Below are 26,787 nucleotides of genomic sequence, written 5' to 3' on the forward strand. Positions count from 1 at the left end.
GTAAGATACATTGTTTATTCTTGCTTGCTCTTTGAGAGTTGCTGGTTTGAACAGCTGGTATGTCCCTTAAGCCAAAATAAGAAGAATTTGCAAAGTAACAGATGCTGTCTTGTTGGCTGTCTCTGAAGAGACTGATGGAAAAAGAAGTTGTGTGGTCTAGATTGCAGCTGTTTAATGGAAGTCTTACAAGTAAGTGTGGATGACAAAACTGGAGTGGTTATTCTGTATATTCTGCAGGACAGCTACAAGGAATGGCTCTTGCAGGTAGAAATGCACCAGACAGTTCTTGTGTCTGTAGCAGAGCTCCAGCAGCTTATTCTGAAGTTCAGGTAGCAATGGCACCTCTGGCTGCTTCTTCCTCAGTAAGTTTCTTAGGAGTGTATGGTCCAATAGCAGTGCAGCCCTGCTGTCTGCAAATGTGGGAGGGAGTCGTTCAGCTCGGATTAACTGAGGACACAGTTGCTGCAATAACAATTATGCAGTGTCAGGGTTGATTGTGAGTCTGTGTGTGCATCTCTTTGCAGTTACTGTTTCTTGAAGTATTGCTTAATGCTGCATATGGAATTGTTTCTTCAGTCAACTGTAAAATACCTTTTCTTATTGCCAAACCTGCTGCAAAAATTTATTTGCTGCCTTTAGTCAGTCAAATAGTTACAGTACTCAATCAGGCTTTAAGTCTGAAGTAGAACAGAGTTTCTTCCCAGAAGCTTATTTAGGAAACGAGCATATTAGTTCTCAATCTGACTTCCATTTGCCTTTGTTCTATGAATAACATTGTCTGTGTACTTAGAGTGGTCTGTTTTGAAGAGCATAATTTTCAGTTAAGTACAATATATTCAAGCAAAATGAGTAAATACAAAAGTAGTAATTTGCAATAGGTTAAATTGTTCATGTGTGGAGTGGGTTAATTGTGCTACATACCTTGAAATCTTTAAGTAGAATATCTATTCCTTTGAGAGGTTTTCCTTGTTTTCTAAATCTTTCAGATTTCCCATTCCTTCTCTTGTAGTCATGTTCCTTAAAAGGGGTCTCAATAATAGAGGAGATGCAGTCATTTTTGAGGGAGAGAAAGCAAGAAAAATTCAGCCCCTCTAAATGGAGGGAAGGATGACAGGTAAACTTTCGCAGCTTGTCCGACCAGTGGCTTTGTGTGGAACTTAAAAAAAGCATTATAACTATTCTTCATATAAAACAGTAAACCTGTCCTTTAGTGTGTACTCATGAAAAGAAAATAAAATTCATGTATTCGAATTCTTTCTATATAATTTCATAGCATAAGGAGAAAGTTTCGTGGTGAGCACCCTAAATATCTTTAAATGATTGATTGCTAAGCAGTTTCTCTGTATGTTCCTGCCCTCTCTGACATATCAGTACTGGCTGTCCTGTGAGGCAGTGCTAGTGTGAGAGCAGGCAGTGGAAATGCCTAGCTGCAAAGGATACAGTATTCCTTTTTGGGAGCAGAGCCTCTTGAGATTCAGCCTTCATGTGTTATTTTTAGCTTTTTTTTTTTTTTTTCCTTTTTTTTTCTTTTTTTTTTTTCTCTACACTGTACTTTCCTGTTGGCTGAAATTAATCGTGACGTTTGGATAGAGGGTGTGATTCAGACTTATGCATTCACATATTCTACATTTCTAGAAACATCTCCTTTTGGCCAACAGATGAATCAAACTGATTAAATTTTTTACATGGGTCACGTTTTTCACATGAAACAAGGAGTAAGCAGAATTCCTTTGGTGATTCTACAAAATTGCTGCTCATGCTGTATGAATAGTAATTATTTCTCTGCTACAACTTTGGTTTAGTGTTCATATGCTTTAATATCAAGTTCCTTCTGTTTGGGTTAGTGGTTTCTGATTAATAGAAGTCAGCAGGACACATCTGTGGGTGCATCAACATTCGTGTCTAGGGCCTCAAGCCATGAAAGCCCTGGAATGTTTATTTTACCTGTAAGCATGTGATCTTTACTGAAAATAAAAGGGACATTGGCATACTTTCATTGATGGAAGGCCTTCTGGAAAGGTGACAAAACAGTGCAAATCTTGGCAGCCCTGTGTATGTGCGTTTCCGTGTTGTCAGTGACTCTGTTTAAGTTCCAGAGGAAATGACAAGCATTTGAGTTGGTGAATTCTACAGAAGGTACAGAATTAGAGCAGAACTTCTGCCTTGTCTATTGGAAAGTGAGGAAAAGACCAAATTGTCATATTTCTTTCAAATTCTAGTCTTTTTTAAGACTGACTGTAACACGGTTGCAATTTATTGCAATAAATACTGTAAATGGAGGTGTCCTAAATAGACAGTTTTGTCTGCCTTGGAAGAACAAACACGTCAAGGCTCGGCGCTGAAGGCACCGAGCTTGTAGTTCCACTAGATGTCAGCCAAGACCAAGTGACTGAGCTCTGTACATCTGCAAATTGCTTTCTCATCTAAACCCTTGCCTGTTGCAAAATACATTGGACAACAGCTTTCCATGGTTGGTTGGTATGTGTAATAGTACTGTTTTGGATGTAGGTGGGAGAGACCATCTTATGGCACTGTAAGTTAATCAAATTGGGTTAAGTTACTAGGCAATCTAGTTGGCTGTTTGAGGCTCTCTTAACCACATCAGAGATATGTAATATAACATTAGCTATTTCCAAATACATTCCTCTGTGCTGCAGTGATCATCTGTAGTTTCTGAGCTAAAGAAGAAAAGGTATTTACATATATCCTTGGGTTGTTTTTTTTTCCATCTGTCTGTCATTTGAGCTGTGTTACCTGATATGTTACCAGTGCAGGGCTTTCCTCTGTGCACTCTCCTTGAGTGCATGGATGTCTTGATCTTAGATACCACAAACCATGGAGGTTCCCTCAGTTCCCTTCAGGATGTTTTTCACCAGCTGAACGAGCAGGCTTCTTTTCACTTTAGTTACTGTTACTGATTTAAACATCATAGCAATATGCTATTACTTATTAAGACCTTATGAGTGTGTATTTTCATCATACTGTAGCACACACTCAATGACTTTCATTTGAATGATACCTTGAAAAATTTCCCTGTCTTTAACTGGACATGTTGTGCTACCTAAAATTACTTAGGATGATTCACTCAAATGGTCTTGATTACTGTTGGACTTGCCTCCATGAATGCAATGTTGCTTTTCATATTCCTCTGACATTTTCTCCAAATACATTACAAGAAACATACTGTGAGTCTAAGGAGATCCTAAGTTTTTAGGGAAGTGTAAGGCTCATCCATACCAAAGGCTCTTAATTTTTAAGAAGAAAATGCTGAGAAATTAAGGAAGAAATCGAACAAGTCCGCTGGAATGAAAGAGTTCAGAACTTCAGAGAGTTTTTAGACTTGGTATTTTTTGAAATTACAGGTGCAGAAATTTGCTTCTTCTACAAGCTCCAGATTTTAGGGAGAGAGTGTGGATGCACAGCATCAAGGGCTTATAGGCAGAGTTCTAACCAGAAGTAAAGCTTTATGAGACTTACACTGGGATCCTGTGAAAAGAGAAAACTCTTTGATCACATTCCTCTCCTCTGGCTGAAAGACAATGCAGGGAATAAATGAGAATTTTCAGGTCTAAGTACAACTTGATTTTTGCCACGTAAAATGAAAAACTGCATAAAGTTCAAAAAGATTTAAAAAGAGGAATTGAAGACAAAGTGTGGGACCTGTGCATGATTTTGGTATAGCATTTAGGCTCTTTCCTTTCATATACTCAAGTGGTAGGGGAGATTCTGGTAAAGGACTTCTAAGGGCTGAAGTTGAATTATGTTAGAGACATAAGCACAAAATACATGTCTTTAAAGAACTTAGTGGTGAGAAAAGGGGAAGTGGCCACTAATGGGGAAAGAAAAAAGTATTGAATGTCTTTGAGTGACTTCAGTTCACATTCTGTGTATGGAATACAAGATAATGCAAGTTTTTACTTTAAAAACTAACAAGAAAAATAAACTCATTCTGATTTATCCCTTTTAAAGTTTGAAAGTCATTTTGATCAGCAACAAGTGTGAAGTCAGTGCTTCTTTCAAGCTACAGTAATGCTACAAATTTCCTGGCTTTGCAAGGGAACGGCTGAGACTCTCTCTGGCCATGTGTATCTTCCTGGGTGATAATGAAGTGCCTGAAAGATCTTTTTAAAGTTTCTCTTTAAAAAGATAAACCTGCCTAAATGAAAGAGTCAAGTACAATGTAACCACTTCCACTTGCTCAGAGAGAGGGTTAAGAGAAATGAGAGTCCTTGTAGACAAAATGTTAGACTTGTAACTGTGTAAGAAACAGAATGCATGACTGCCCAGCTGAGTCTTTTCCCTGTTTGTAGCCCCTTAGCTTGCTGCTGCAGCCGCTCTTTGTGAGGAAAATGTAAGAAACACAACTTCACAGTAACAACTGTCTGGAACATGTTTCATTTATTTCTGTTATGAAGTTTTAAATATGTACAGTGCTTAAAGTGTGAGATGCAGTTAGGCCATGTGATTACACTATTACTACTGAGGAGTCCAGTGTTTAGCAGCTGATGGCAGAGGTGAATTAATTAGGTTACAAAGAGGTCCACAATGTCCAGCAAGTCATGGGGACAGTGGCTGTTGTTATGATATGTCCAGCAATGATTGATCAAGCATGAAGAATGGAATTTTTGACTTCTGACATCTTGCATTGAATCTCAAAATGTTTCTTTCTTCTGAAGTGTAGGGGTAGAAATGCTTCCAGTGGAGTTTGGAAACTCATTTTGCTTTATTCTCGGCTTTAGTCAGTTCTCCGTGATATGATTATTTATGGGCCTGAAAGAGATCCTTGAACACGCATTTGAGTCTCTCTCCTTGTTCATGTTTGCAGCTCAAATCCAATCCTAGCAATAATGAGGAAAAAGAAGCCCAGACTCAGCTGACAAAATCTGATGAGCTGCAGCGCCTACATTCACAAGCATTATCTGCCTACCAGCAAGAGGATTACGGAGCTGCTATTTCTCTTCTTGATGAAATCTTGGCAGTAAGTGTTAAGTCAAATGGTACTGTGAAAATAAGAGCTTCTGATATCTTTGCTTTTGTTTAATAGTTTCTTTACTGATGTGAAAATAACTTTGGTGTGACCGGTTTAGTTTTGCTGAGCACTGTGGGTCTGTAATAGTGTTGGAGGGAGGAGAGGGCTGAGCACTAGCTGCAGAAGAAGTCATAGTCCTTCTTAAAGATACTTCAGTGAAACTTCAATTACGGATAACTTTACTGATTATACATTTCTGTTCTTCTACGATTTTTTATTCTTGGGGAAGCTGGGAAGAAGTTTTTCTGAAATCAATGGAGTTTTGCCAAGTATAGGAGTTATAGGTTTTTTTAATCTGGATTTTTCATTGCATATATGCAGACAGTTTTTGTCTTGAGAAAATGAAGTAAAAAAAGATTTAAAAACCCTCCACAAAATTAAAAATGTAGATAGCTAGCTGAATTTTCATCTTGTTCCTCAGGTATCTGTATTTGTTGAATCTTAATTGGTGTAAGTAGCCTGATACTGCAAGTGTAAATAGCTCAATCATGTGGGCATTTTGTATGTCATATAGAAATGTATGAAAAGACAGTTGACTGCTATGACTCTGCACATACAAATTAGTGCTGTTGACTTGGAGTTTTTAACCTTGGAGCTTTTGGTGATGAAACTACCATAGTGCAGGAATTGGTTTATGGGGAGGCAATGTGGAAAAGCAGGTAAGCCTCCTCTAAGAGGAACATTTCCAAACAACTGGTAAGACTTAGACAGATTTAATTCCCTAAATCAAATTTTGATAGGCAGTTCCTTGTGAGTAATTAGTTTTGCCTTATTGTGACATTTTTACCTCTCTTTATTCTTAAAATCTAGATATTGAGCTCAGACTTGGTGGAGCTGCATCTTACCCACAGGCTTCTTCCTAGAGGACATCCGACAGCTTGGTCCTTGCTGTTCATTACCTCTATTCTTTTGGGAAGATACAATAATTTATGATTCTGATATCCTTTCCTGGAGGCTCAACAGACTGTCCTAGTTTAAGCAATGCCAGTAGATTTAATTCATCTCTCTGCATGAGTTCATTGCATCATTTACAAAATTTTCAGGCCTTTGTTTTTCTATTTGGGCAGGTGCATCACAGCATCCACCAGGAAGCAGAGATGCTAATTTCATGAGCTCTGCATGCAGCTTGAACCTTATGCTGTTGCAGTTGGCAAAGTGAAATTAAATGGGAGTTTTCTTTTGGGGAGGAAAAGAAGTGAAGTGTTATGGACCAAAAACAAGCTTTAATTTTGATTTCTCAAGGTTTGTGTTTGGGATGCAGAGCTACGGGAACTTCGAGCAGAGTGTTATATAAAGGAAGGGGAACCAAGCAAAGCCATTAGTGACTTGAAAGCTGCTGCCAAATTAAAGAATGATAATACTGAAGCCTTCTATAAAATCAGCAGAATATATTATCAGCTGGGGGACCATGAATTATCTCTCAGGTAATTTTACTATTTGCTCTAATCATTATAATTGAGACAGAAAATATAATTATATAGGTAATGATAAACCATGAAGTATCTCTTGTGTGAGGTTTGGATGGAAAATCAACTGTGGTCTAGATCTGATAAAGGGAGTTCCTTTCTAGAAACTAAGAGTTGGCAGTGAAGAAACCCATGTTTGTTGTTGGCAAGACCAGCCATCAATGGTTCCAGACATCTTGTTTCCTTAAACAGAAGCCAGAGTCCCTCTCCATCGAGTTGCTTACAAGTGCTGTTTTCATTGTATTTCTCCTAGAAGGAATCGCTTCTCTAAATTTTCGTAGTGAAGCTTTTTTTTTAACCTTAAACCTCTATTGAAGTTAAGATGCAAACAGAAGATGTATACATTCATATTAGAAGCTTAAGAATAAATAAAAAGTACAGGAACATCCAAGTATGAAGAGCTTGGGGTGCAGAGCTGTTTGCCTCTCATTCCTGCAGACAGTCCTGGATGACTTTTGATAATGCCCTGTCCTTTTATTCTTACTGAGTTTAATTTAAGATCTTACTTCCATATGTCCCTAGTCAATCTGGCAGATAACTGCCCTTGCCCAGTCTGGGCTGTTCAGTTTGTGCTCTGTGCCTAGCTGCACAAATGATGGAATTCTTCCTATTGCACAGAAGTGGTTTCTGTGCCAGTCATAATTTCAGATCTGCTGCCTTCATCTCCAGAATCCTTCTAATATGATTTCTGCCACACCGTCCGTTCAATAAGGTGAAGAGAACTGAAAAAGCCTGTGTTTGTTTCCTTGGCAGATGGAAACTGCATGTGATTATACTTGCAAAAGTTTGTTTTATAGCTGGCCAAAAGTAAACATGAAAGTAATTGATTTGCATTAGGCATTCCCTTTCCAGAGCCTACTTGATCTTGTGAGCTCATAGGTCACTTCTGTGATGACTTTTGGGAGGTGGCATCACTTTGCCCAGTGATTTCAAGTATAGGTGGTATTTAAAAGCACAGTTGAGGGCACTGTTGAAGAACAGAACGGAATCAGAAAGGAAGGGATAAGCCTCTTTATTCTTATCTCATACCATTAATTTTTGCATCATGAGAAATGCTGAGGAAGAGTTCTATAGCTCTTGGAATTGCTGGGTGCTATCTCTTGTCCTTCCCTTAGTTTCGTCCTCTTAAAGGTCTAATTATTTTCAAATAGTAAGATATTTTTGTCTGTGCTTAGGAACAAAATAAGATTTTGTATTCTCTTCCTGAAGTTGACATAGTGCTTGTGCTATGATGACTCTGTGGGATCCATAACATTTATTCCTTCATATGACTGCATTCTGGAGGTTTTTGGGGTTTTTTTTAGACTTTGGACTATTTTGACGCATATTTTCCCTAATCAGAGTGATTATAAACATTCTTCACAGTGAAACATCAGCCTCAGGCTTGGCTGAGATTTCATCAAGGAGGTTTGTGTCCTAGTTGAGCTTTCTATTTCAAGTGACACAAAATACACTTGAATGTAGGAATTTTGTAATATATCTGAGTTACAATTGATGGTAATTTTCCTGTCTATTCATCTGCTAAATATGATTTCTTTCACAGAGTGCTTTTTTCTTCAAAGGTACTCTTCTGCTCTTTAGTCAGTTATTAATGTAGCATTTCATCTTTTGTGTGTTTGGCAATACAAAAGAATTAAAACCAAACCCAGATAAGTATCCCTGTATATTTTCAAAGACTCTTTTTGGTCTTACTTTATATAAATATTTGGATGAGGGGAGAGATCTGTGAAAGAACTCAAGTGTTGTTCTGAACAGTTTATATATGCTGCATTGTATCTCCAGGTAAAATTTCATAGTGTGTTGTAACCTAGGTGTGGTTTTTTGTTTTGTTTTTATTTTTTCTACTTCTCTTTACCTCCTTGTGAAAAGTGAGGTCCGGGAGTGTCTGAAACTGTACCAAGACCATAAGCAATGCTTCTCTCTCTATAAGCAAGTAAAGAAACTCAATAAGCAGATCGAGTCAGCAGAGGAATTCATCAGAGAAGGCAGGTAAGTGTTCACTGCTATATAAAGGAAAAAAAAATAGAAAAAACCCACAATTAAGGCACCAACTTACTGATTGAGGAGCTGATTAAAGTGATGCTTTTTGTATGTGTCAGTTGAAGTGGGTACTGAGCAGAGCTCTCAAATTACAATTAAAATAAATATTGACTTGCATAGCAACTATTCTATTCTGATTCCTTCTGATGCCACTGTGTCCCTTTTGCATACTTAACTTCTTTCTGCAGCAGATAGTAAAGCAAACATAGTGATGGGAGTTTTCAGCTCTCATATATTATTACTCAGCACTGATGGGACCCCACCTGGGCACTGGGCTCCCAGTGCAGGAGAGATGAAGCTACTGAGAAAGTCCAGTGAAGTTCCACAAAGACTGGAGGCAGAGAGCATCTCTCTTCTGCAAAAAAAGTCTGGGGAGGCTGAGAGTGTTTGCCCTGAGACTTCTCTGCTACAGGGTGATTTCATCAATGTACCTGAAGGGAGAGTGCAAAGAGGGCAGAGCCAGGCTCTCCTCGGTGGTGTTCTGTGGTGGGATCAGGCCAATTGGTGCAAATTGAGACATGAAATTCCCTTGAAACATTAGGATATGCTTTTTACATTGCCTCATTTCCCCTGGTGCAGGTTGCCCAGGGGGGTTATGGAGTCTCCCCACTTTAGAGTTATACAAAAGTATTTTGGACACAGTCGTAGGCAGATTTCTAGAGGTGCCCCCTGCATGGGCAGTGGGGTTAGATGAGATGACTTCTAAGAGTTCCATCCAACTTCAGCTAGTCTCTGATGAAAGGACCGTGTCTTAAGACTAAAATCACTTAGTAACTCTGCAGTTCCTTGCTGGCAGAAGTGGTTCTGACTGATAAGCTTTTTTTTCTTTTATGCACCCTGTTAAATGATAGACAGTGCCTCCGTATTTGTGTAGTTCTTGCTTTACTTCAATTTTGTGTTCCTAAGCACATGCCATCCAGCTGTAAGGACCCCAAACAAATCATTAGACATTGTCAAGGTGGCTTTTTTAAATGAAGCACATCAGGAATCGAATAAGCACAACTCATGCCAGTTTTATTCAGCCAGAAGTCTGTTTGGACTCTCTTCAGTCCAGCATCAGTGAAGTTTCAGGGAGTCTGAGAGCTTGCATTTCTCTAACTTGTAGCAACCCGTGAATTCAATCTCACTCTTGTATTTTTAGGTAAATGTTCTAATCTGTTTCTCGCTCAAACCATGTAAATTTAGCATTTTGAGGCTTTTGCAGCAAAATAACACTTTACTGTGTAACCTGAAGAAAAGGAGAAAACATCTGCCTGATTAAAACTGACATTAGGAGCTTTTTTGTACCTCTGTGAATAAGTACCTTTTGTAATGTGCAGATAGTCTGGACTATGACTGTGAGCACAGAACTGAGTCCATCTCAGGTATCAGTGGGGGAGATGCTTATTTTGAAGTGGAGTGTCATGTTGGACAGGAGGCAAATCTGGAGACCCTTGGCTGTGCATGGTGAAGGATTGCTGTTGTTACCTTGTGCATAAGCCTGACTGGCCTAGTGCCTGCTCTTCTGTCTCTCAGCACAGAAAAGGAAATAGGAATGTAATTCTTGAAGTGCCTGCAAGTTTTCTTTATACTATTGTTTCACACTTTGCCTTTGAGGCTATGGAAGGGAAAGGCCCTCGGTAGAAGGATGGGAGAGTCTGTGAGTTTTAAGAATTTTTATATAAAATGCAACACCCTGAGATAGTGATTACATTTCATGATATTACGCTTTATGATTTAAACAGGTATGAAGATGCTATCAGTAAATATGAATCTGTAATGAAAACTGAGCCAGAAGTCCCAATTTATTCTACTCGTGCCAAAGAAAGGATCTGTCACTGCTTATCAAAGGTAATTCTATTATCTCCCTCTAAATGTCTTCAAGACAAACATGAAACAAAACTTTCACAACTACATGAGTTTGGTTTTACTTTTGCCTCTCTAGAATCAGCAGGCTACAGAAGCCATCAAACTTTGTTCAGAAGTTCTGCAGCTGGAACCAACCAACGTGAATGCCCTGAAAGACAGAGCAGAAGCTTATTTGCTAGAAGACATGTATGAAGAAGGTACACTTGTATGCCGTTGGCACATACTTAATGTGGGCGTTTAAAATGTAGTCGGTGTTTCAAAGGCTTTTTTTTAACATGCACTTTGATTCTCCACCATGTTATCCTTAATTAGCCCTGGTAGTTGCAGATTTACAAAAATACTTCGTGGTAATTTTGTCTTGATTAGTGTAAGTGGAATGTACTTGTTTTATCTACAGAAAAGTTGTCTTTACAACAGGGGACTGTGTTCAGGATGTTTTATGAGACTGTGCAGATTACTCAACTCAGAGACGTTTTATATAATCAGCAGTGTCAGAGAATTGCATTTAGAGGTAAAAGGTAATTAGAGTTAGGGTAATGTAAATCCATTTTAGGAGCTCCTTTTTCATGTCTTGAGATGGCAGCATGAAATAATGCTGTTCTTTTCCCAGAGGAGGGTAACAGCCATTGCTTCTCTTCCGTGGATCTCTGTAGTGTTGCTTAGAGAGTAAACTGATTCTATTCCCGAGGCTGCATTTTCCATATGGAGTTTCTGTACGATGCATCCTATTACATGGAGTGATAGAAATGACTTCTAAGATTATCAAGTCCAACCATTTAACCTGGCACTGCCAAGTCCACCACTAAACCGTGTCTCCAAGTGCCATGTCTGCATCACTTTTAGATACCTCCAGGGAGGGTGACTCAAACTGTAGCGAATTGGAAGAAAGAAGTTTTTTAACAAGGTTCTGCACAATTGCAGACAGCCAACCTGATCTTGTGCTGTGGCGAATGGCTCCCTGTTACAGGATATAAGCAATCAGAGAGGTCATACCTGGAATCTGGGAGAGCTTATTTCTTGTGCTGGTGCATGCTGGGCTTGGCCTAGCCTGGTTCCAAGTGAAGAACCATGCTAGAGCAGAACTGTGCTTCTCCAGATTGTGTAACATCTCCTGTGCCTTCCTCCTGCCCTTGACCGCAGCGAGGTGCATGTAGTTATACTCTGCCTTCCAGCAGAGCCTCCATCACCAGCATTGCAGCCCATTACTGTTCATCTGCCTGGAGGTATCTTCATTTATCTTTTGATGGCTGGTTTCTCTTTGCCATAGAGAACACCGGAGCAATTAAAATTGTAGTCTCATATTTAAAGGGGCAAAACGATTCTCATTCTTCCTTCAAAAAAATTTTCAAGCTGGAGGCACCTATTTTCCTGTTAAAGGTAGGAAATTTCAAAGTACTTGTAATTCAGAACTCTGAAGGTGATTATTGCTAAGTGTTCAAGATGCAGTTCACTTTGTATAGCTGTGTTCATGAGATGGTTTTAATTACTTGATAATCACATGGGATCCAGGGCTTGTCTACAGAGACAGATGTTTAATGACTCCATTTCTGGCATACCTCATAAGTACAGAAGTCTATCTGTCTAGAGCACAAGTTTTGTCAAAAAAGGAAAAAACCTGCCTTGCTGTTTCAGAATTGGTCAGAACATACTAATTTTTGTGTTTTCTTTTTTTTCCCTCCGCACTCTACTACTGTAGAGATTTCAGTAAGGGCATAAAGTGTTTCTGTTATTTCTCTTAACAGTCAGGGTTGTAGGTTGTCTGCAGTTACTCATGTTTGATGGGAAATGTGCCATCATTCCACATACAGACTTAATCTGTCACCATTTTAAAAACTCAGGCAAGGTACCAAAGCCAGCAAGGTTGTTTAGAGATACGATTACCTTTTGAGAGATTGTGAAGATTCTTGTATTGAAATAATGAGAGTTAGATTTGACTGGAGTATTTAAACTGAAAATGACACTGGGAAATAGATGTTCCTTTCATGTCATGGAATAGGATGAAAGGAAGCTTTCTGAAATAGCAGGCCAGTAAGAAGCAGCAGTGACTCTTCTGTTTGCTTGTGATGTACTACTGCTTTTAGAAATAGTGACTCAAAAGAATGGATTAAATATCTCACTTGACATACTAGGAATTAGTAATAATTCCTAGGCTGGAATTATTAGTAATTCCTCCTGGCTTTGTAGCAAACTTCTTGTGGTCATGAAATTGCCATCATTTTCCACCTGCTTCCAACATTCACCCCTCAGATGGAGAGAGTAGTTAGCTATCTGAAAGAGGAAGATCCCTACACTGAAGTGTGCCATCAAAATTAAAGAGGGAAAGTGCGATGTGTGCTTGCAGAGTGTGCTGGATGCATTCCCTCTGCAGTGTGCAGCACTGAAACACCTTCCCTTGTGCTTAATGCCTGCAGTCCTTAAATAAGGAAGTTGATTAAGAAAAAAAGAAGAGAAATCTAATACTGTTGTGGCAGGTAGTTGACTCCTGAGCAGGTTTCCCATGATGGTGCTGTAGGTGATGTAGTGCTAAGTGAGGCTGAGCAATCTAACCTGCATTTGGCAGGACATTCTGCCAGCTTCTCCTAGTATTACCTGAAGCAGATGAAGTTCAGTGGGGCTTAACATTATTGGTGTAATAAAGCAGCATAATGAAATCTCTGCATTTTCACTGCTTTTATTAGTTTTGATAGCATATATTCAGCACAGATATTAGTGCACACTCCTGTTTTGGGTTTTTTTTTTTTTTTTTGATGACGGAACAAATGATGAAAAATACAAGTAGAAGCCAGAATGCTTTAAGCAGTAAAGGCAGTGTCCTGTGATGTGAAAATGAATAGAAATTTCGTTTGGCTTGTAGTAGCCTAGGAAATTGTTTGGGCTCTGGCAATACTTTTTGGAGGTTTTTTTTCCAGTAACTGAAACAAGATTGCAGTGGTATCAGATGTCTGGGTAATACAAATTCATTAGCACTTCCTGCTGTCTTGCTCAGAAACAGTGAAAAACAAATGTAACACCTGCTGAGAAATAGCATCTGCTTGGAAATAATCTGATGCTAGTACTTTGTCTAACTTGAGAAACGTAAGAAACTTGGACCTGCGAATCAGACCTTGAGGATTATTATAACAGTGAAAGAAGAGCAGTCTTATTAAAGACTTCAACTTGCTTCCCTTGATAATTTTGATATTAAAGAATATATGAACTTAGTATTTTAAGAACTTGCAATAATAATTTACTTAAAGAAGCGTAGACTTCAAATTTCTTAAAAATTTTCTTCTCTTCCTTTAATTTCTGAGAAATGAAACTCTTGAAATAAGTGAGAGCATGCCTTTGGTAAAAAACCCACTAAAATATAACTGTTTGCATATTATGCATGCAGAGGTGTAAAAAGCCAATATTTGCCTTCTGCTAACAATATGAACTTACTGGTAGTCTGAAATCTGTCTTTATAGTCACTAAAGAGGAAGAGACTTTTGATTGTCTTGATTGAGTGCAGACAGGGGGAGAAGAATGAGTATTCATTTAAGAACTCTGGTTAATTCATCCTTCAGTTGAACAACAATGTGGGACTAATGTGCAGTGGGCTTTTCAAGTACTAATTGCTGAATCTTTCTTCTTGGTTTCTGTTTCTTCATCCCAGTCCTAGCTACTCATTATGTTCATCCTTGTGGCTGTAGTAACATCCAGAGAATGTTGTGACTTTCATTGGTACCCCCCCTTCTTTTTAATTTCCCACAAGTGTGATGAACCTAAAGAAAGAAAATGACCTAATTCATGTGTGAAAGTGAATTTCCTCTATTCCATGATTTTTTAATTAAGACTAAAAAAACCCAAAACATGTAAAGTTGAAATTAAAGTTTTGCTGTTTCTATATGGTAATAACAAAGCTTCAGTTTTGTTGAGTGGCTGAGTTCTTTAACTGGAAGTTTGTAGAGTAGTGAAACCTTTTTTCATTGACTTTTTTTTTTTTTTATAAAAGCTATTAAAGACTATGAGACTGCTCAAGCCAATAGTGAAAATGACCAGCAGATTCGGGAAGGGCTGGAACGTGCCCAGAGAATGCTGAAGCAATCACAGAAGAGGGATTATTATAAAATCCTGGGAGTAAAAAGGTGAGATACTAATTCCAGAGATGATGATGTGAAAGATGGTTATTTAAACCAGTCCTTCTAGGGCTGATCACTTGAATTTGTTCTGCTGAGTGTTAATTTTTGTTCTGTATCTTGCTATCTTCACTCTTCTGCTGCACTCATTTTTAGCGTTCAGCTTGTAAAGTGGCATTTGTTTACAGTTCCTTTAGAAAGAATGGAAAAACAACATCAGGAAGAGAGGAAATAAATTCTTTAGGAAGAAAATCTTAGTATACATGACCCTGAGTCATATGGATGAGTTGGGGACAGAATGAAGACTGGCAAGAATTACTAAAAGTAACAAAAATTGTGGCAGATAGTGGGATAGATTGGAAGAGTCTGGAAGGACTGACTGAACAACTTCCCTTGCTAATGAGGAGCAAGCGAAGTTCTGAACTAGTATTGGTCGTCCTTCCAATTGGGAACTAATTTGATCTGTTTTTTTGTTACTCATCTGATGGTAAATTCCTCAGACTGAGAACTGTATTCTGCAAAGTCACTGGCAGTAGCATCTTTCCAAGAGGAGTATATGGGTGGTGAAGGAGAGAGTGAGGAATTTTTGCTCAAGGTTGCAACTTGCTTCCTTTGTTTTGTGTAAAGAGTCTTCAATGCTATTTGCAGAAGGTTAACAGCACCTCCTAACTTTCCTGATGGCCTTAATTAGTGTCTCAGTGTTTAAAATAAACTTCATTAGTGTGGCATTTAAACAATCAGAAAATGAAGTTATCTGTAATTTTATCCATCTAGAAATGCTCGAAAGCAAGAAATCATAAAAGCTTATAGAAAACTGGCATCCCAGTGGCACCCTGATAACTTCCAGAGTGAGGAAGAAAAAAAGAAAGCAGAGAAGAAATTCATCGATATCGCAGCTGCGAAAGAAGTCCTCACTGACCCAGGTAATGATGCAGTGCCTTATTATTTTTAGTTATTTTTTTAACATCAAGGTCAAAGCAAACGTGTAAGTCATAACAAGCATTTCAGATTCCCTTTTTCCCTTTCTGCCCTTACCCATCTTAAAAAAGCAGTACACTAATACTTGAATCCAGTCTGTTGTGTGAAGTCAGATGTAAACTGTACTTACTGTGTTTCAGTGACTTTTGTTAAAAGTCAAATAAAAATTACATTTTGAAGGTCTCTTCTAGGGATAACATCTTGTAGAGATTTCTAGGATTGGCCAACTCTGGATATACTTATGTCAAGGACATGTGTGTCTCCTTCTGCTTCAAGTGCTATTGCAAACTGCATTTAGATTATAACAGCAAGTGAAGTACTCTGGAGAAAACCTGTTATTACTGTGCCATGATTCCAGTTTGGTTTTGTTTCCTCCAGAAATGAGGCGGAAGTTTGATGCGGGAGAGGACCCACTGGATGCGGAGAGTCAGCAGGGCGGCAACAACCCTTTCCACAGGAGCTGGAACACGTGGCAAGGATTCAACCCCTTTGGTTCTGGAGGAGGACCATTTACATTCAAATTTCACTTCAGTTAGAGCCAAGACTGTTTCTGGGTGGCTGCTGCTGTTTTTTACTTAATTCGTTGAAAAATAAAAAGTCTCTCAGTTCAAGACCCAAAATCTTAATTTCTATAATGTTGTCCTTAACCCAGAGTCTTACTGCACTAGAAGAAAACTCCTTTTTTCTTTCGTTGGTTTGTGATGAGCTTGACAAGCTCACACTGATGGGGGTTGTGCTGCCTATGTATTTGCTGTGGATATGCAGAACAGGTTTATTCCTACGATGGAAAAAACAGTAAGATGCTACTTAGGACAACACTTAAATTTAGAATTCAAGTATATGCTTAAAGATAAAAATGCATGTAAATATTTTTGTGGATTGGGGCCTAATAAATATGGCAAGGGTAGTTACAGTAGTCTCTACGTTAACAAACTGTTGGTTGTGCTCAGCAGAATGATCCATCTCCCAGTATTTTTAAGAGGAAACCCAAGTGACCCACCTGCTGGATTGGTGTTGGCAGTTCCAGAGGTGGGGAAGAGGCTGCGCACTGAACCAATCCCAACAGTCGCTCTGGGCAAAGAGTGCTTGGGAGAAACTGTATCTGAAATACCTGCTCACTTTGTTGTTCACTAACCTGAAATTAATTGGCGTGATTTCCTTGGTGGAATTGTCAGCAGTGAGGTGGGGATGGGGGGAAAGACTTGTTTTTCAGAACAGTTCTTTTCTGAATGTGATTTTGGGTGTTTGTTTAGGTATGATTTTTGAGTAGTTTGCACTTCAACAAAATACCTGCTTCAGATTTGAGCAGAAAATTTGATGTGACATTTCCCTGACTCTGCAGCAATTTTTTGGTTCTGTACATAAAGTCAGGACTGAGACAGGTTTTGATGTGAGTGTACTGCAGGAGTGTGATATTAACTCCAGCCTTACCCTGCAATACAACTTCAATTCTGCTGCATGACGCAACAGGGAGTTAGTACTACATGAAATTGTAGTAATTTTGTTTTGTGTAACAGCATCGGTACTGCAGAGACAGCTGTGTGCAAAAAGAGGGACTCATTTCCCACTAGCCAAAAGTCTGTTTCTAATTTTTTTTCTATATGTACATTCTTAAAATGGGGTTGGTGTAGTTTGTGGAGTCGTGTGAATGCGCTGTGTGGTGTTACCAGGGCTGCAGCTGGTAGGAGTGAGGAGTCTTCGCGTTCTGTAACTGCATCTGTCATAATTACTGACATAATTACTGAGTTTCATCAGCAGCCATTTTCTTGGAATGCAAGAATTACAGTTCATCAGTGTTCTCTTGATTGGATTTTAACTGGAAAACAATAATCAGTTGATAGGAGTTTTCTCTTGCTTCAACTCCTGGCACTTGAAAACGTAAGCAGCCTCAGTAAAACAAATGAAATTAGCAAATAAGGCCTTCAGTCTGAAGGAGAGGGGTTTCTTACAGTAGATGAAGTTGCTGTTGAAGCAGAACCCTTGGCTCCTGCCTCAAGTACTTCACCAACATAATTGCAAGGCCATGCAGCTTTGTAAAATGTTTTTCAACAGCAGTTTTAAAGGTCAGTGTTCACAAATTTATCTTCAAACTGAGGAGGTTGTGTGGCGATTTTTAATGGTTTATGGTACAAAACCACCACAGCAGCCTCTTAAACTCCAGTGTTGGATGTTCACTAAGTTGAATGACTTTTCTACAAGTTCAACTTGTGCTTGTGACCTGTTGGAAATATTTTTGCTTGAGCTGTTGGAGATGCTCAGGGCTGTTGAGAGCATTCAAGGCTGGCACGGCTCTCAGGGGCTGGGGCCCTGAGAACAGACAGAACCTGACTGCACAGTGAGGAACCTGCTGCCCCATGGGCTTGGCCTGTGTGCACCTGCTGAGTGCTGGCAGGACCTAAAGTTGGGCAGGTAGCTGTGGGGGGCAGCTGTGCGGCTCTTGTCAGCCCTGCACCCTGAGGGCGAGCTCCACCCAGCTGCGCTGGCCCTGGGGTTGTGTGCGAGCCATTGGAACACTTCTGTATTGCCTTGCTCACTGCAGCAGGGGCTGCTTTTAAAGTATTGAGTATTGAATGAGCAACGTGAGTGATGGGCCCAATTTGGTACATGCAGGAGTGGCTGGGCTGTGGGAAGTCACAGTAAAGACTGCAGCCAGCTGTGCTTTTGTGCCTGGGGACTGCTGGAAATAAGTTCTCTTTCAAAAGACTGCCCTTGTGCAGCTTTAAAAGCTCGAGCTGAGAGAATTGTTTCCTGAGGTTTAATTTTTTTTGTCTTGAGAAGGAATAAGATGTTCCCTCATGAGTAAATTCTTCATACAAGGCACTGATGTTGGAGCAGTGTGGATTTGTTTCTTGGAGACAGCGGGACAGAGAGGAACAAAAAAGGATCATGTGCATTTTGAAAATGAATGAACGGGAACGGGAAAATTACATTTTAAGAACAACAAAGCTTGAATGTAGTCAGTAGAAGAAGGAAGATGATTGATGCATGATTGCTGTTCATAGATTCCTTTTGTTGGAAGACAGGTTCTTGGAAACAATTGCAAAACACGACAGTGGAGAACAAGGCTCTCCTAGTATTGAGCAGCTGCTGTGCACAAGAAGTGTTAACCACCCCGGTGCTGTTTCGAAGGGCGTTGAGGTATTCTGGGAAAACAGAAAGACAAAGTTGTGTTTAAAAGAAACCATTTGTGTTGCAAGGCTCTCCAGCTCCGGCGCTGCATTTCCTGACATGACTCTGGCAAATGAAGTGCTGGTCCCATGCTGAGTGTTAATGATGCAGACGACACGCAAGGAAGCTGAACTCGCCTTTTTATTTATTCGTGGGTGTCTGTAGTGCAATAATGTTCAGTAACTGAACATTGAAGTAAATGTCTCGGTAGTTTGTCAACCTTGAGATGTGCATGAAGCATTGTTCCCATCGTTGGCCCGGCTGTAGATGCAAACTTTCTCTGTGGAGTTCTCTCAGTTCTAATAAACCTGTTTCCTACTTGTTTTAAAATGAAGGTGGGAGGGAGCATATTTTCCTTGGTAAAGTACTGATACAATAATCGATCAGTGTTAAAAGAGATTCAAAGTGAATTGCAAACTGAAGAACTCAAACTTGAGACATATGCAGAAAATGTGTTAGCTTAAACTTTAAAAAAAAACCAACAAACCCTAATGCTTGTTATCATTTCAGTTTTCAGACCGGTGTTTGGAACAAGAATTATTCTTCTGTTTAGGGCTGTGATTTATAGGAGCTTTGCTGGGAACTAGCCAGGATAGCATAGCAGGTTAGTTGTATTTAAAAGTGCCTTATTGTAAGGTATTGTTTGCTCTGTGATACACACTTTTATCCATGAAGCCGTAACAAAATTAATGGGAGGATAATTTTTTTTTTCGCCCTCAGCAAATTACTAAGTAGCAGTTTCATGTTTAAAGAAGGATAAGTAAAGTTAGCCAGAGGTTTATCAAATGTTTCAGATTATAAAATGTCTTTATATGGAATCATAAATCTACAAAGCAAGAACTGTTTTTTCTAGAACTGTGGGAATTATTTTATGGTATTTTTCACAATAAAGATATTTATGATGACAAGAAAGCACTGCTGTGTATTTGTTGTCCTTCTTTCCTCATGCTGCTCTTCAGGCTTGAAGCTGGAGCTGTGCAGGAATGCAGAGGGCACTTCTGCAGGCAGGGGACAAGAGGAGGCAGCAGCCACATTGTTTGTGGCAGAGAACCTTGCTGTATAGAAGTCAACTGCAGCAACTGTAGAAGCTCTGTTGAGTGCTGACTTCACAGTGAGAACAACCAGCCCTTGGAATATGCCTGGGAAATGCTGGATTCCCCACTGCTGGACTATAAGATTTGCCTGACTGGGTGCTGAGTCATCTTGCCTGGACCGTGCTTTTGCCAAAGAAGGCTGGACCAGATGATCCTTGAGGTCCTTTCCAACCTGGTATCCTGTCATTCCATGAAGTCTCAGACTGAAGGCAAGTACTTGATTCAGGGAATAGGTTAAAAGGAACCTTACTGAGAAATATTTTTAATACTAAAGCTCTGGCTCATCAACAATACTGCACTAATGCCTGGTTTGTTCATTTTCTGTTAAACTTACCAGCTGAGCTAAAGATCAAGATATAGAAAAGACCCTGTCATAGGAATGTAAATTGTAAAACCCCTTCATTTGAATAGTTCAAATATTCTTTTGCTTATTTACTGAGTGGCACCATGTTTTGGCAATACTCTAAACCAGCATGTGTTTTCATCCCTTTCACAGGGCACAGCACAGAGACTGGAAATAAAAAATAAGCTCTTTCTGCACCACTACATCTCACCTCACAGCAGACGCTTTGATTTGAACATGGCTGTTGCTTCCCTGCAAAAACACTTTCTTGCTGCCTTTTTTTTTCTTTGGCTCTGTTAGCCAAGTAGGGAATGGTAATTGTGTAATACAAAAAGGGAGAGCAGAAAACAATCCATCTTTTTTTCCTCCAGTGGAACCTTTTAATATTTTGTACAACATACACAATCCATGGATTTAGTGTTAAAATATAATGACATGCTAATGACTCAAAGTGCTGCCTTAAAGAGATCTGTGAAAAGTAGTGAATATGTTTGTGGGACCTTTCTTATTTTATAAACCATTGTATATCTCAAAAAAAGCTTTTTTTTGAAAGTGGTATTATGCAGGGAAAAAACCACTAGGACATTTTGTACAAATATAGAAAACACAAGAAAATTGCATGAAACCTTTTACATCTTCAAAATTATCTCCAGCAAATTACATTTATAAAATTACATTCTAATCATTTAAGCAATCTCAAAGAAATAAAAAGGAACTATTTCTTTTTTTAAAGCCAGTAGAGGTAATCCAATTTTAAAAAGAACAGGATGCTACAGAGAAAATGAACATGAAATCAGTGCATGAATTATCTACACTTTATACTGCAGATAATCATAATTAAAGAGAACTAAGGTTTCTTAAAGAACCTTTAACTTCTGTCCTAAAGCAAGTTTTCCAATATATGCTTCAAGCTTGGAATGCCAAGGCAGATCCATGTGAAATACTGCTGCAGACTCAGGCAGCAGGATGGAAGTATAAATCTGAAAACTGTTTTGAAAACAAAATAAAATAATGCAGCAAACAGCTGAATAATGGTTTGAGGGTTTTTGTCCTCTGCTATGGCAAATCAGTTACTTCCTTTTCATGCATGGCATTTATAGTAATGGTGCACAGGCAGCTGCTAAGCCAATTACAAGTCCATCTCTGTGGTACAAAAATACCAACTTAAAGCTGATGTTCAAATATGTTTGACTTGCTGCATGATATCCTGAAGTAATTAAGAGAACAAGCATAACAGAACAGCTCCTGCACTGAAATGGGTCATACATAAAGGGAACTGACATTAGGCTTTCATTGGGTTACACAGGAAATACTCCACTGGGTACTTCATACAAAGGAAATCCCTCAACAGGCATTTAAAAACCTGTATGTGACATGTTAGAACTGTTCAGAATGCATGAAGGTAAAACCACAGAAAATACAGAGAGCTGTGAAAAAATCTGCATGTCTCACATTCCTTAGTACTATGGCTTCAAAAATATCAGCAACATGTGATTTTAAATACTCGCTCTTACAGCAAGAAATTGAAAGTAACCAACAGCTGAGGACAATGACAGTGGATACAAAATCTGCCTCATTTCCCTAGTTGTTTATTCAATTATTTGCTGCTATGGAAATAATGTGCAATCCTTGCTGATTCACCCACTTAGTGCTAATTACATGGTCTTGTGTAATTTCAAGCATTTAAACTGGAAGACTTCTTAAAAGAATGTGTGGTCTCATCCAATCCCATTCTGAAACCAGCACAGCCTGAACAAGAGGGTGTGTATTTAAGGCACTAGATTTCACTTTGAGACACAAAGCCCCCATGTTCAAATATGGGTATTGCAAGAACTTTTCCCTGCAATTTTTGTGGGATCAAAATGTCACTATCCTATTAAAGCAACAGTTTTGTGAGTACAGGTTTAGAAAATTACAGGAGACACCACTGATAGTCAAAAAAATACTCATGTATTTTATTATTTTCTTTTCAGTTATAAACAGGATGATGATAATCAGAAGTGAGTAGAAGCAGCTTTCAGGTACTGACCTTCTGATGCAATGTATGCTGGTCGGAAAATCACCTCAACCAAAACCATAATGGAATTTTATCACACACTATTTAGGAGGCCAAAAGGAGCCTAAGAATCAAAAATTAGTTTTAAAAATCCCTAAGAGTGCAGCAATCCTGCATAATAAATGAAGAGTGTCATTCCTTGCTTTAGCTTCCATGTGGAGTTATCTTTGTGTGGTCTAAATTAGACATCTTATTTTTTATGAAATTCTTTATTGCAAACACAGCACTTCTTGAGGGACAAAACTATATAACCAAAAGCAGGGCATATAACCAAAATTTTTGATATTTAAATACAGTAAGCCTAATGCATGGAATATGCACAAAACAGTTTTCAAGTAGGTATTTAGTGTGTGTGTCCTCCCCCGGACTGACAATGCTGAACACATCTTTCTTCATATTCCAAAGTCCTCTGAGCAGACTTTCCTTTAAAGAAGGAAAAGAAAAGCAAAGCCATTGGGAAGCTGCTCCATACTGGTTAAAAAAACCCAAACCTCCAAGTACCTGTGGATTTCTCATTTTTGTATTGCATTTAAAAATGTTTTAAATAACACGTTAAGTTATAAAATATTTGACTTCACATTAAAGAATATTGCAAATAGTGCCAATGTAACAGCTGTAAATTCTGTTCAGTCCTTCCCAGAAGACTCAAGCTGTCACCATTGCTGGTCACAGGCTGTGCTAAAGTTCATCATGCTTGAGCCCTGTAGCCAAAGGGGAAAAATACACAGAAGAGTTAGATAAAGACAGTGCCTGGGTTTGTAAGATGTGGAGAAAGCCTTTTACTTTCCATTTCCTGCTAATCACTCAGTTCAGGAACATGAACTTCATTTTTGGAGCCTTGCTACAAGCTGATCAGAAGCTTTCACAAAGAATAAAACCCACTATGAATTCTTTAAAAGGAAAAGTGAATTTGTTTCTCCACTCAAGACTTACAAATATTTATCTGCTAATTTTTTCTTCAACCTTGAGAGCTGAGATCATCTTTTTATTTTGTTTCACATTAGTCCAAGAAGTCAAGTCTTACTGGGAGTCCTGTATGTGTGTTTGTGGCTTTTGCTTTTGGGTTTTGTTTGTCTGGGGCTTTCATGTTATTTAATTAATTCAGTTTAAAACAATTTTAGTTAAAAAAAACAACAACAAAGCCAAACAAAACAACAACAAAAACCCCCAAACAAACAAAAAACCAAACCTCACCCCCAAACTAACTAAAATAGAATTTAGTCCAGTGCAAAAAGGCTTGGATAGATAAGCCTAGAGAGAGATGCAGAGGCAAATTAATACTCAGTCCCCAACTGCTTAATAGACATGAGCTTTAGATTATACAAGTGAAGCCTAAGCTAGTGTGCTTTACTTAATATTTGTGGCTAAAATTATGTGACTGTTGGTTGTGTCTGAGGTGCAGGAACAGGACCACTGAGCTTTCTCTTAGATTCTGGCATGAAACAAGAGGGTTTGTGCTGTCAGTGTGACTCCTGTGGAAAGCAGCATCACACAACTATCAAACCCCACACCATTTTTTGAGGAACAAGGGAAATGACACAAGTACAAGATTTGTGCCTACTGACCCCAATCTTAATTTCAACTAGACTAATATTTAATTGTTAGAAGCTAGCAGCTGAATATGCATGTAAATTACCTTTTTGAAATAATGATGTTAGATTTTTCTTCTCTCTTTCAATTTGCTGTATTAAGTTTCGGATCTCAGAGTCATAATCAACCCATTCAGGAACTATCCGGGCAGCAGCCTTTAGTTTTGGTTCTTTGGTCTGGGGGTTGTTGCACTGAAAGTTTAAAAACATATTAGATGTAAACAAAGCAAATGTGAAAATAACACCTTTTCAGAGAATTTAGCTCAAATGAATTGTAAATGCTTTTCTTTTTGCTGACTGTCAGTATAGCAGAGACATGGCTGGCACAAGACTACTAAAATTTAGACAAAGTTGCCCAGGAGATGCAAGATTGACATTGGCACATTGAAACTGAACCTGATGTGGGTTTTGAACAGAGAGCGCCTGTCTCCAGAGCACAAACAAACTCATTCTAACAACTGTAAAGACACAAAGAAAACTATTTGCATACTGAAAAATCACATCAAGTTCCAACTGTCTGTTTTCCTTTCAAATTATGTCTAAAGCATCACAAATAGTGTATGTGTGTTGTCAAAAAATCTAAATGGGGGAAAAATGGGATGGGGATAATAATGACAGGAAAAAGATTTTTGTCTCTTTCCATTCCCAAACAAACTTTTTTCTTCCTAAACATGGATAGTGTCCTGAGCATTATGCTTTTAATACTTTGCTTTATCTCCTGTTTATAGCAATGAAACGGACCAAAAAAAACCATGACAATGTTAAGGTTCTGGAGGAACCTTCTATGTGGGGAGAACAACAGCAGCCCATAGTGTCCAGACAGGCAGCGGCACTTTGTTACAGTTCCAGTAACTTGGGCTGACTATGGAAAAATTATAAGGAAAATTCACGTATGGGCATGAAAAACCTCAGTCCCATCTGGTTAAGAGATAAACAACACTTAATTTTTTTGGTACAGTTTTCAGCTTTAATGTAAGCAGATTTGGTACAGAGCAAGTGGGAGAGATCTCGGAGAAGAAAATGTTTCAGGGGAAGGGATGGAATGTTGCAGTGCCTTTCAGCAAAGTTGCCTTCATGACATGACACACTCAACCTGAAATGCCCCAGAAATCACAGCAAAATTTTTAATCTGTACAACTCATTTAAGTCAGGATCAACTCACCAGGTCTATTGTTTTAGCCTTTTTCTTGGATTTATCATCACACCAGGTTTCACACCAAAGCCACTCCTGAGGGAGAGACTTAATGGCTACTTGATGAATCATATTATTGGGAAGATCCTGTACAAATTTTGTAAAATCACAAATTAGCATTGAATAGAAACCAGCTTTCCATTCCTTAAACTTGAAAAAAAACCCAACCTCTGCCACAAAAAACATATAATACAGGATTATGCCACTACTCTAAACTGAGATGACTTCTAGGAAAATAAGATTCCAGAAACACGAGCTTGAGAAGGAAAAGCTTTAAACTGTTTTTCTGCCTATGTTCCTTACTTCACTTCTGGGGTTTTTTTGACCTTTATTACATAGTCAGGTAATCTCGTCATGAAAACTCTGAGCCAAGATCTGGCTGAATGCAGGGAACAGCATTTATAAATGAGAAACACCTCAGGCAGGTTTCAGGCTCGCTGCACCGACTCTGGTCAGAGCTGCAAAGAGCAGGGGCAGCAACTGGCACATCCATTCCTAAGCGCCCTCACGTGTGCAACCCTTGCACTATATTCCAGAATAAATGTCAGTACTCAAGTGTTAGTCACATCTTACTTTGCCAATTCACACTGCTAAATGTGACAGAACAAAATAGCACATATTGCTGCATTATGAAAGATGTATAATTTAACTGAAATACAGACATTAGCACCAAAGAATCACATCAAATTATATGGAGAGCCAAGACATTCAATTTTAATTGAAATGCTCTATTTTTTAAAAACTTATAATTTTTGGAAGGTATTTTATCACCATTTCAATTCCAAAAGAAGAGAGACTGGTTTTCTGTTGTGCCTCTCTGGATTTCTAAATGAAATCACAGTTCCTGAGTTACTACAGTACTTTCAGAAGCTGTCAATTTAAAAATTGTTACATGCAGTAAAATGTAGAGAGTCAGCTGTTAGTTTCAGGATTTAAAGTAAACGAAAAAAAAAAAGAATGAATACAAAAAACCCTCTGAAGAAAATGACTGTACTGGAAGTCTAGATTTTATGATGTGTAATTTTTTCTCCTTAGGAGTTCTATACTTACTCTCCTTTGCATTTAAAATTACCATTTCCCCTTCTATCTACTTCTCTTCTGTGGTTTAAGAACCTTAACTACCACCCATGAAGACAGCACTGCTGGAGATTAACAGAGAGCTGAGACTGCTGCTTTTTGAGAAGGGCAGTGAGCACTCCAGACAGGTATTTAAAACAGAAGTAGTAATGAAAGAGTTATAATGCATCTTTATCAGTGGATGAAAGCTCTCCAGGTCTCCAATACATTGCACTGTGGTTTGCATTTCTAGGAGTATTGCTGTATTTTGTGTAAGAAGCAGCAAAGAACACAGCAAGTAGCTCCTATAATAGAGTCAAACCAGATTATTATGAAAATACTACTTTGGAATATTCACTTCCCAAAGTAATTCCAATTCCATTCTGCCGAGATTTAGCTACCTTAACATCTGTTCCTTAAGTGGCTTTTGATTTGATCCAACAGGCTTATAGGAGATATATGCTATCATGTTTTAAAGCTGTAATTGGAAACACAAGAATCTTAAAATGAGAAGTTTCAATATTTTGAGAACATTAGATAAAATAAATTTTATGAAAACCAGCCTTATGGTGAAAACTCTGTAACCTCTCAATCTTACAAGGTCTTCCTGAAGAACACCTTGTACGTGTGGGTAAGACTGTATTTGGAGAACACACAGCTCTATCCCATCAGGACTCTGCACGGGTGATCAGGGCCAGGAATTCACTCTGCTGTCCAGAAAGATGTGAACTCTGACTGTTGCTGTTATTTCAGCCTTTTGCTCTTAACATACATAAAGGCTGCTCCAGCTCCAGGTGTCCAGTCTAGTCTGAGTTTTTAGTGTGGCTGTAT

At 38.7% G+C, this 26,787-nt stretch overlaps 2 protein-coding genes across 2 annotated transcripts in view; one reads left to right on the top strand and one right to left on the bottom strand.

The window, feature by feature from the left end:
* Window positions 1-19,531, top strand: part of DNAJC3 (DnaJ heat shock protein family (Hsp40) member C3) — a 30,683-nt gene extending 11,152 nt beyond the window's left edge. The window contains exons 5-12 of the mRNA XM_038129178.1: window positions 4,826-4,978; window positions 6,272-6,453; window positions 8,365-8,484; window positions 10,260-10,365; window positions 10,460-10,580; window positions 14,357-14,489; window positions 15,255-15,403; window positions 15,837-19,531. Coding sequence (XP_037985106.1) covers window positions 4,826-4,978; window positions 6,272-6,453; window positions 8,365-8,484; window positions 10,260-10,365; window positions 10,460-10,580; window positions 14,357-14,489; window positions 15,255-15,403; window positions 15,837-15,994 — 1,122 coding nt within the window. The 3' untranslated portion in view covers window positions 15,995-19,531. The remainder of the gene's footprint in view (window positions 1-4,825; window positions 4,979-6,271; window positions 6,454-8,364; window positions 8,485-10,259; window positions 10,366-10,459; window positions 10,581-14,356; window positions 14,490-15,254; window positions 15,404-15,836) is intronic.
* The window catches only part of UGGT2 (UDP-glucose glycoprotein glucosyltransferase 2), an 81,414-nt gene continuing 72,987 nt past the window's right edge, over window positions 18,361-26,787 (bottom strand). Inside the window, exons 37-39 of the mRNA XM_038129155.1 lie at window positions 24,871-24,987; window positions 23,756-23,900; window positions 18,361-22,820 (exon numbers count right to left, since the gene is read on the bottom strand). Coding sequence (XP_037985083.1) covers window positions 22,798-22,820; window positions 23,756-23,900; window positions 24,871-24,987 — 285 coding nt within the window. The 3' untranslated portion in view covers window positions 18,361-22,797. The remainder of the gene's footprint in view (window positions 22,821-23,755; window positions 23,901-24,870; window positions 24,988-26,787) is intronic.

This window comes from Motacilla alba, chromosome 1 (assembly GCF_015832195.1).
Source record: "Motacilla alba alba isolate MOTALB_02 chromosome 1, Motacilla_alba_V1.0_pri, whole genome shotgun sequence".
NCBI lineage: Eukaryota > Metazoa > Chordata > Aves > Passeriformes > Motacillidae > Motacilla > Motacilla alba.